Raw genomic sequence first — 10,000 nt, 5'->3', positions numbered from 1 at the left:
GAGACACAGAGACACAGAGAGAGAGAGGAGAGAAAGAAAGAAGGGGGAAATAGACATTTTAAAATTATTTGTGAGTCTGTGTAATCTGAGGGAAATATGGTCATATATTTGGCAGGAGGTTAGGAAGTACAGCTCAGTTTCCACCTGAGTATTCTCTTGAGCCAGCTTCCCTTCAGTTTGAGTCAGTCACAGTGGTCAGGTATTCTGCCACTCTCTGTTTAGGGTCAGTCACAGTGGTCAGGTATTCTGCCACTGTGTACTCTCTGTTTAGGGTCAGTCACAGTGGTCAGGTATTCTGCCACTGTGTACTCTCTGTTTAGGGCCAAATAGCATTCTAGTTTGCTCTGTTTTTTTGTTAACTCTTTCCAATGTGTCAAGTAATTATCTTTTTGTTTTCTCATGATTTGGTTGGGTCCAATTGTGCTGTTGTCCTGGGGCTCTGTAGTGTGTGTTTGTGTTTGTGAACAGAGCCCCAGGACCAGCTTGCTTAGGGGACTCTTCTCCAGTAGCAGACAGACCCTCTCCTAGCCTCTCTCTCAACCCAGTAGCAGACAGACCCTCTCCTCGCCTCTCTCTCAACCCAGTAGCAGACAGACCCTCTCCTCGCCTCTCTCTCAACCCGACTTAAACACCCCCGCGGTTACCTGTAGTTGTTGATCCCAGGAGACTGTCTGTCTGAGAGAGGGGAGGTCCCATACAGACAGACGTCCAGAGAAATGGATGACGGCCAGGAGCGTCCCGTCAGGAGACAGACTCAAACGAAACACACCGTCCTGCACACAGAGTGACACAAACACAAGGTTAGAGAGAGCGAGGAGAGAGAGAGTTCGATACGCCAGGAGGGAGAAGGAATGAGGGACGAGGGAGGGACCTGTTCATTGTTGTGTCTCGAGAAGAGTCTGAAGCTGGGGACAGTGAAGAATCCTTTCTTCTGGTTCTAAATGACAGAGAGAGACCAGGTTACAATACAATGGGTGTTCCAAATTATCAAATGTTACTATTGTGCTCAATAACAATAAAGACAACAAATTAAAATGAAATGTTTTAAAATGGATAGATAGTTTACATTAGCGGCAGGACTCTAGACTATTGTTTTCCATAGAGCCCTACAATATATTTTATAGAGCCCTACAATATATTTTATAGAGCCCTACAATATATTTTATAGAACCCTACAATATATTTTATAGAGCCCTACAATATATTTTATAGAGCCCTACAACATATTTTATAGAACCCTACAATATATTTTATAGAGCCCTACAATATATTTTATAGAACCCTACAATATATTTTATAGAGCCCTACAATATATTTTATAGAGCCCTACAATATATTTTATAGAGCCCTACAATATATTTTATAGAGCCCTACAATATATTTTATAGAGCCCTACAATATATTTTATAGAGCCCTACAACATATTTTATAGAGCCCTACAATATATTTTATAGAGCCCTACAATATATTTTATAGAGCCCTACAATATATTTTATAGAGCCCTACAATATATTTTATAGAGCCCTACAATATATTTTATAGAATATTTTATAGAGCCCTACAATATATTTTATAGAACCCTACAATATATTTTATAGAGCCCTACAATATATTTTATAGAACCCTACAATATATTTTATAGAACCCTACAATATATTTTATAGAACCCTACAATATATTTTATAGAACCCTACAATATATTTTAGAGCCCTACAATATATTTTATAGAGCCCTACAATATATTTTATAGAACTCTACAATATATTTTATAGAGCCCTACAATATATTTTATAGAACCCTACAATATATTTTATAGAGCCCTACAATATATTTTATAGAATATTTTATAGAGCCCTACAATATATTTTATAGAACCCTACAATATATTTTATAGAGCCCTACAATATATTTTATAGAACCCTACAATATATTTTATAGAACCCTACAATATATTTTATAGAACCCTACAATATATTTTATAGAACCCTACAATATATTTTAGAGCCCTACAATATATTTTATAGAGCCCTACAATATATTTTATAGAACTCTACAATATATTTTATAGAGCCCTACAATATATTTTATAGAACCCTACAATATATTTTATAGAGCCCTACAATATATTTTATAGAGCCCTACAATATATTTTATAGAACCCTACAATATACTTTATAGAGCCCTACAATATATTTTATAGAGCCCTACAATATATTTTATAGAGCCCTACAATATATTTTATAGAGCCCTACAATATATTTTATAAACATTTGATAATTCTAAGGTACTCACAGTGCTGGTGTCGTCCTCGTAGCTGGTGACCTGTTTGTAATGGGGCGACCCAGACAGAGCTCTCCAGGCCGTGAGGCCACACCGGGTTGCCCTGGACGCATCATCAACACCCGACTCACAACCCCCCACCAGCAGCAACCTGACACACACACACAAACACACACACCACGGTTTTACCTCTGTTGTTTATACCAAGCAATGACAAGGCTCCATCATTATCCTCTGGCTTAAAACACTGACACAACAACGAGGTAGGCTGTCTGTCTGGGCACTTAACATAGACGCAAAGATATCCTGAATTCTCATTCTCCTGCACTGACCCGATTACCATATTCTACTAAAACAAGGACTTGTCTTTTCTAACGGGATCTAACAGCTGCTTTGAGACTAAATGGACTTGCTACAACATATACCTGGGTTCTCTCACCTGTCTTTCTGAAGGTGAAAGCACTAACTGTGTCGCTCTGGATAAGACTGTGGATAAGACTGTGGATAAGACTGTGGATAAGACTGTGGATAAGACTGTGGATAAGACTGTGGATAAGACTGTGGATAAGACTGTGGATAAGACTGTGGATAAGACTGTGGATAAGACTCCGGATAAGACTCCGGATAAGACTCCGGATAAGACTCCGGATAAGACTCCGGATAAGACTCCGGATAAGACTCCGGATAAGACTCCGGATAAGACTCCGGATAAGACTCCGGATAAGACTCCGGATAAGACTCCGGATAAGACTCTGGATAAGACTCCGGATAAGACTCTGGATAAGACTGTCTGCTAAATGAGGAAAATAACATGAAACATGGTGGAATCTGCTTATACAGATGAAGAGGAGGGGGCGAGGAAAGGAGAGAAATGAGAGACACCCTGAAGCTGTGCGTCTTACCGGTGCCCAGGGTGGTATATCGCCGTGGTGATGCCATGAGAGTAGTGGGTGGAGAAACTGAAGCTGTGGTTCTCTTGGAAGCTCTGATTGGTCCCGACACTGAGAGGCAGGGACAAACACACAATTAAAAACTTTGAATAAGTATGTTAAGTTTAAAAATATATATATATAAATTGATTTGCTAGAACGATTTATACAACAGGATCTTGATCCAGGAGGGAGTTGAATATCTCTGATGGAACGAAGAAGGTGGATCTTGACAACTAGCCACTTAGCTAGCAAGTTAGCAAACCAAACGCACAGCTGGAGATCATTTGACACATCTTAGACTTCTTACAGTTATATTTATAAAGCAATGATGTAGCACTCAGACCAGGCAGGGGGGCCCCAGTCTATTATACTGACAGTATTACACACAGACCAGGCAGGACGGGCCCCCAGTCCATTATACTGACAGGGGGGGCCCCCAGTCCATTATACTGACAGGGGGAGCCCCCAGTCCATTATACTGACAGTGTTACACACAGACCAGGCAGGGGGGCCCCCAGTCCATTATACTGACAGGGGGAGCCCCCAGTCCATTATACTGACAGTGTTACACACAGACCAGGCAGGGGGGGCCCCCAGTCCATTATACTGACAGGGGGAGCCCCCAGTCCATTATACTGACAGTATTACACACAGTATTAGTCATTATACTGACAGACCAGGCAGGGGGGGCCCCCAGTCCATTATACTGACAGTATTACACACAGACCAGGCAGGGGGCCCCAGTCCATTATACTGACAGTATTACACACAGACCAGGCAGGGGGGCCCCCAGTCCATTATACTGACAGGCACTGACAGTATTACACACAGACCAGGCAGGGGGCCCCCAGTCCATTATACTGACAGTATTACACACAGACCAGGCAGGGGGGGCCCCCAGTCCATTATACTGACAGTATTACACACAGACCAGGCAGGGGGGGCCCCCAGTCCATTATACTGACAGTATTACACACAGACCAGGCAGGGGGGGCCCCCAGTCCATTATACTGACAGTATTACACACAGACCAGGCAGGGGGGGCCCCCAGTCCATTATACTAACAGGGGGAGCCCCCAGTCCATTATACTGACAGGGGGAGCCCCCAGTCCATTATACTGACAGTATTACACACAGACCAGGCAGGGGGGGCCCCCAGTCCATTATACTGACCAGTAGTGAGTGTAGAGGAAGCAGCATCAATAGTCTCCCCAGTAGTGAGTGTAGAGCAGCATCAATAGTCTCCCCAGTAGTGAGTGTAGAGGAAGCAGCATCAATAGTCTCCCCAGTAGTGAGTGTAGAGGATGCAGCATCAATAGTCTCCCCAGTAGTGAGTGTAGAGGAAGCAGCATCAAGTCTCCCCAGTAGTGAGTGTAGAGGAAGCAGCATCAAGTCTCCCCAGTAGTGAGTGTAGAGGATGCTGTATCAATAGTCTCCCCAGTAGTGAGTGTAGAGGAAGCAGCATCAAGTCTCCCCAGTAGTGAGTGTAGAGGATGCTGTATCAATAGTCTCCCCAGTAGTGAGTGTAGAGGAAGCAGCATCAATAGTCTCCCCAGTAGTGAGTGTAGAGGAAGCAGCATCACTCCCCGGTAGTGAGTGTAGAGGAAGCAGCATCAATAGTCTCCCCAGTAGTGAGTGTAGAGGAAGCAGCATCAATAGTCTCCCCAGTAGTGAGTGTAGAGGAAGCAGCATCAATAGTCTCCCCAGTAGTGAGTGTAGAGGAAGCAGCATCAATAGTCTCCCCAGTAGTGAGTGTAGAGCAGCATCAATAGTCTCCCCAGTAGTGAGTGTAGAGGAAGCAGCATCAATAGTCTCCCCAGTAGTGAGTGTAGAGGATGCAGCATCAATAGTCTCCCCAGTAGTGAGTGTAGAGGAAGCAGCATCACTCCCCAGTAGTGAGTGTAGAGGAAGCAGCATCAAGTCTCCCCAGTAGTGAGTGTAGAGGAAGCAGCATCAAGTCTCCCCAGTAGTGAGTGTAGAGGATGCTGTATCAATAGTCTCCCCAGTAGTGAGTGTAGAGGAAGCAGCATCAAGTCTCCCCAGTAGTGAGTGTAGAGGATGCTGTATCAATAGTCTCCCCAGTAGTGAGTGTAGAGGAAGCAGCATCAATAGTCTCCCCAGTAGTGAGTGTAGAGGAAGCAGCATCACTCCCCGGTAGTGAGTGTAGAGGAAGCAGCATCAATAGTCTCCCCAGTAGTGAGTGTAGAGGAAGCAGCATCAATAGTCTCCCCAGTAGTGAGTGTAGAGCAGCATCAATAGTCTCCCCAGTAGTGAGTGTAGAGGAAGCAGCATCAATAGTCTCCCCAGTAGTGAGTGTAGAGGATGCAGCATCAATAGTCTCCCCAGTAGTGACTGTAGAGGAAGCAGCATCAATAGTCTCCCCAGTAGTGAGTGTAGAGGAAGCAGCATCACTCCCCAGTAGTGAGTGTAGAGGAAGCAGCATCAAGTCTCCCCAGTAGTGAGTGTAGAGCAGCATCAATAGTCTCCCCAGTGTAGAGGAAGCAGCATCAATAGTCTCCCCAGTAGTGAGTGTAGAGCAGCATCAATAGTCTCCCCAGTAGTGAGTGTAGAGGAAGCAGCATCAATAGTCTCCCCAGTAGTGAGTGTAGAGGAAGCAGCATCAATAGTCTCCCCAGTAGTGAGTGTAGAGGAAGCAGCATCAATAGTCTCCCCAGTAGTGAGTGTAGAGGAAGCAGCATCAATAGTCTCCCCAGTAGTGAGTGTAGAGGAAGCAGCATCAATAGTCTCCCCAGTAGTGAGTGTAGAGGAAGCAGCATCAATAGTCTCCCCAGTAGTGAGTGTAGAGGATGCAGCATCACTCCCCAGTAGTGACTGTAGAGGAAGCAGCATCAATAGTCTCCCCAGTAGTGAGTGTAGAGGAAGCAGCATCAATAGTCTCCCCAGTAGTGAGTGTACAGGAAGCAGCATCACTCCCCAGTAGTGACTGTAGAGGATGCAGCATCACTCCCCAGTAGTGACTGTAGAGGAAGCAGCATCAATAGTCTCCCCAGTAGTGAGTGTAGAGCAGCATCAATAGTCTCCCCAGTAGTGAGTGTAGAGCAGAATCATTAAATGTTCTCTCACCCATGACCTTATAAATTACAAAGTGAAACCGTGTTTAGAAATATATGCTAATTCTATGAAAATGAAATACAGAAATATCTCATTTACCTAAGTATTCACACCCGAATCAATATTTTGTAGAAACACCTTTGGCAGCGATTACAGTCGTGAGTCTTTCTGGGTAAGTCTAAGAGCTGTGAGTCTTTCTGGGTAAGTCTAAGAGCTGTGAGTCTTTCTGGGTAAGTCTAAGAGCTGTGAGTCTTTCTGGGTAAGTCTAAGAGCTGTGAGTCTTTCTGGGTAAGTCTAAGAGCCGAGATTATTTCTGGGTAAGTCTAAGAGCTGTGAGTCTTTCTGGGTAAGTCTAAGAGCTGTGAGTCTTTCTGGGTGAGTCTAAGAGCTGTGAGTCTTTCTGGGTGAGTCTAAGAGCTGTGAGTCTTTCTGGGTGAGTCTAAGAGCTGTGAGTCTTTCTGGGTGAGTCTAAGAGCTGAGAGTCTTCCTGGGTAAGTCTAAGAGCTGAGAGTCTTCCTGGGTAAGTCTAAGAGCTGAGAGTCTTCCTGGGTAAGTCTAAGAGCTGAGAGTCTTCCTGGGTAAGTCTAAGAGCTGAGAGTCTTCCTGGGTAAGTCTAAGAGCTGTGAGTCTTTCTGGGTGAGTCTAAGAGCTGTGAGTCTTTCTGGGTAAGTCTAAGAGCTGAGAGTCTTCCTGGGTAAGTCTAAGAGCTGAGAGTCTTCCTGGGTAAGTCTAAGAGCTGAGAGTCTTCCTGGGTAAGTCTAAGAGCTGAGAGTCTTCCTGGGTAAGTCTAAGAGCTGTGAGTCTTTCTGGGTAAGTCTAAGAGCTGAGAGTCTTTCTGGGTAAGTCTAAGAGCTGAGAGTCTTTCTGGGTAAGTCTAAGAGCTGAGAGTCTTTCTGGGTAAGTCTAAGAGCTGAGAGTCTTTCTGGGTAAATCTAAGAGCTGAGAGTCTTCCTGGGTAAGTCTCTAAGAGTCTTTAAAATCTTTACACACCTGGATTATACAATATTTGTATTGTAGAGGTTGAGTCACTGGCTTACTGGTGCTCTTCCATCTATTCCTGTCCTCTGGCTCGTTCGTTCGTTTCGGTGGTGTAGATATTCGTGGACTATACTCAGCCTGGTCTCAAGGTAGTAAGTTGGTGGTCTGTTGATATCCCTCTAGTGGTGTGGGGGCTATACTCAGCCTTGTCTCAGGTTAGTAAGTTGGTGGTTGAAGATATCTCTCTAGTGGTGTAGGGGCTGTGCTTTGGCAAAGTTGTTGGGGTTATATCCAGCCTGGCTGGCCCAGTCCGAGTAGAGGACTGGTCACCCCTCAGAGCCTGGTTCCTCTCTACACAGTACAGCCAGTAGAGGACTGGACACCCCTCAGAGCCTGGTTCCTCTCTACCCAGTACAGCCAGAAGAGGACTGGTCACCCCTCAGAGCCTGGTTCCTCTCTACCCAGTACAGCCAGTAGAGGACTGGCCACCCCTCAGAGCCTGATTCCTCTCTACCCAGTACAGCCAGTAGAGGACTGGCCACCCCTCAGAGCCTGGTTCCTCTCTACCCAGTACAGCCAGTAGAGGACTGGCCACCCCTCAGAGCCTGGTTCCTCTCTACCCAGTACAGACAGTAGAGGACTGGCCACCCCTCAGAGCCTGGTTCCTCTCTACACAGTACAGCCAGTAGAGGACTGGACACCCCTCAGAGCCTGGTTCCTCTCTACACAGTACAGCCAGTAGAGGACTGGACACCCCTCAGAGCCTGGTTCCTCTCTACCCAGTACAGCCAGTAGAGGACTGGCCACCCCTCAGAGCCTGGTTCCTCTCTACCCAGTACAGCCAGAAGAGGACTGGCCACCCCTCAGAGCCTGGTTCCTCTCTACCCAGTACAGCCAGTAGAGGACTGGACACCCCTCAGAGCCTGGTTCCTCTCTACCCAGTACAGCCAGTAGAGGACTGGACACCCCTCAGAGCCTGGTTCCTCTCTACCCAGTACAGACAGTAGAGGACTGGCCACCCCTCAGAGCCTGGTTCCTCTCTACCCAGTACAGCCAGTAGAGGACTGGACACCCCACATAGCCTGGTTCCTCTCTACCCAGTACAGCCAGTAGAGGACTGGACACCCCTCAGAGCCTGGTTCCTCTCTACCCAGTACAGACAGTAGAGGACTGGCCACCCCTCAGAGCCTGGTTCCTCTCTACACAGTACAGCCAGTAGAGGACTGGACACCACTCAGAGCCTGGTTCCTCTCTACCCAGTACAGCCAGTAGAGGACTGGCCACCCCTCAGAGCCTGGTTCCTCTCTACCCAGTACAGCCAGTAGAGGACTGGACACCCCTCAGAGCCTGGTTCCTCTCTACCCAGTACAGCCAGTAGAGGACTGGACACCCCTCAGAGCCTGATTCCTCTCTACCCAGTACAGCCAGTAGAGGACTGGACACCCCTCAGAGCCTGGATCCTCTCTACCCAGTACAGCCAGTAGAGGACTGGCCACCCCTCAGAGCCTGGTTCCTCTCTACCCAGTACAGCCAGTAGAGGACTGGACACCCCTCAGAGCCTGGTTCCTCTCTACCCAGTACAGCCAGTAGAGGACTGGCCACCCCTCAGAGCCTGGTTCCTCTCTACCCAGTACAGCCAGAAGAGGACTGGTCACCCCTCAGAGCCTGGTTCCTCTCTACCCAGTACAGCCAGTAGAGGACTGGTCACCCCTCAGAGCCTGGTTCCTCTCTACCCAGTACAGCCAGTAGAGGACTGGACACCCCACATAGCCTGGTTCCTCTCTACCCAGTACAGACAGTAGAGGACTGGCCACCCCTCAGAGCCTGGTTCCTCTCTACACAGTACAGCCAGTAGAGGACTGGACACCACTCAGAGCCTGGTTCCTCTCTACACAGTACAGCCAGTAGAGGACTGGACACCACTCAGAGCCTGGTTCCTCTCTACCCAGTACAGCCAGTAGAGGACTGGCCACCCCTCAGAGCCTGGTTCCTCTCTACCCAGTACAGCCAGTAGAGGACTGGACACCCCTCAGAGCCTGGTTCCTCTCTACCCAGTACAGCCAGTAGAGGACTGGACACCCCTCAGAGCCTGATTCCTCTCTACCCAGTACAGCCAGTAGAGGACTGGCCACCCCTCAGAGCCTGGTTCCTCTCTACCCAGTACAGCCAGAAGAGGACTGGTCACCCCACATAGCCTGGTTCCTCTGGTCTACCCAGTAGAGGACTGGCCACCCCTCAGAGCCTGGTTCCTCTCTACCCAGTACAGCCAGTAGAGGACTGGACACCCCACATAGCCTGGTTCCTCTGGTCTACCCAGTAGAGGACTGGTCACCCCTCATAGCCTGGTTCCTCTCTACCCAGTACAGCCAGTAGAGGACTGGACACCCCACATAGCCTGGTTCCTCTGGTCTACCCAGTAGAGGACTGGTCACCCCTCATAGCCTGGTTCCTCTCTACCCAGTACAGCCAGTAGAGGACTGGACACCCCTCAGAGCCTGGTTCCTCTCTACCCAGTACAGTCAGAGGACTGGCCACCCCTCATAGCCTGGTTCCTCTCTACCCAGTACAGCCAGTAGAGGACTGGACACCCCTCAGAGCCTGGTTCCTCTCTACCCAGTACAGTCAGAGGACTGGCCTCCCCTCATAGCCTGGTTCCTCTCTACCCAGTACAGCCAGTAGAGGACTGGCCACCCCACATAGCCTGGTTCCTCTGGTCTACCCAGTAGAGGACTGGCCAC

General features: G+C 47.8%; 1 protein-coding gene across 2 annotated transcripts in view; it reads right to left on the bottom strand.

Annotated features, from left to right (window-relative positions):
* nbas (NBAS subunit of NRZ tethering complex) overlaps positions 1 to 10,000 on the bottom strand; it is a 284,978-nt gene that overhangs the window by 246,459 nt on the left and 28,519 nt on the right. For both annotated transcript variants that reach the window (XM_046299129.1, XM_046299130.1), the window contains exons 9-12: positions 3,183 to 3,281; positions 2,293 to 2,431; positions 872 to 937; positions 645 to 773 (exon numbers count right to left, since the gene is read on the bottom strand). In XM_046299129.1, the coding sequence (XP_046155085.1) occupies positions 645 to 773; positions 872 to 937; positions 2,293 to 2,431; positions 3,183 to 3,281 (433 nt within the window). The remainder of the gene's footprint in view (positions 1 to 644; positions 774 to 871; positions 938 to 2,292; positions 2,432 to 3,182; positions 3,282 to 10,000) is intronic.

The sequence above is a fragment of the Oncorhynchus gorbuscha genome, linkage group LG14 (genome assembly GCF_021184085.1).
Source record: "Oncorhynchus gorbuscha isolate QuinsamMale2020 ecotype Even-year linkage group LG14, OgorEven_v1.0, whole genome shotgun sequence".
NCBI classification, from domain to species: domain Eukaryota; kingdom Metazoa; phylum Chordata; class Actinopteri; order Salmoniformes; family Salmonidae; genus Oncorhynchus; species Oncorhynchus gorbuscha.
Note: the sequence above shows the minus strand (reverse complement) of the source record. Positions and strands in the feature narration are given on the sequence as shown.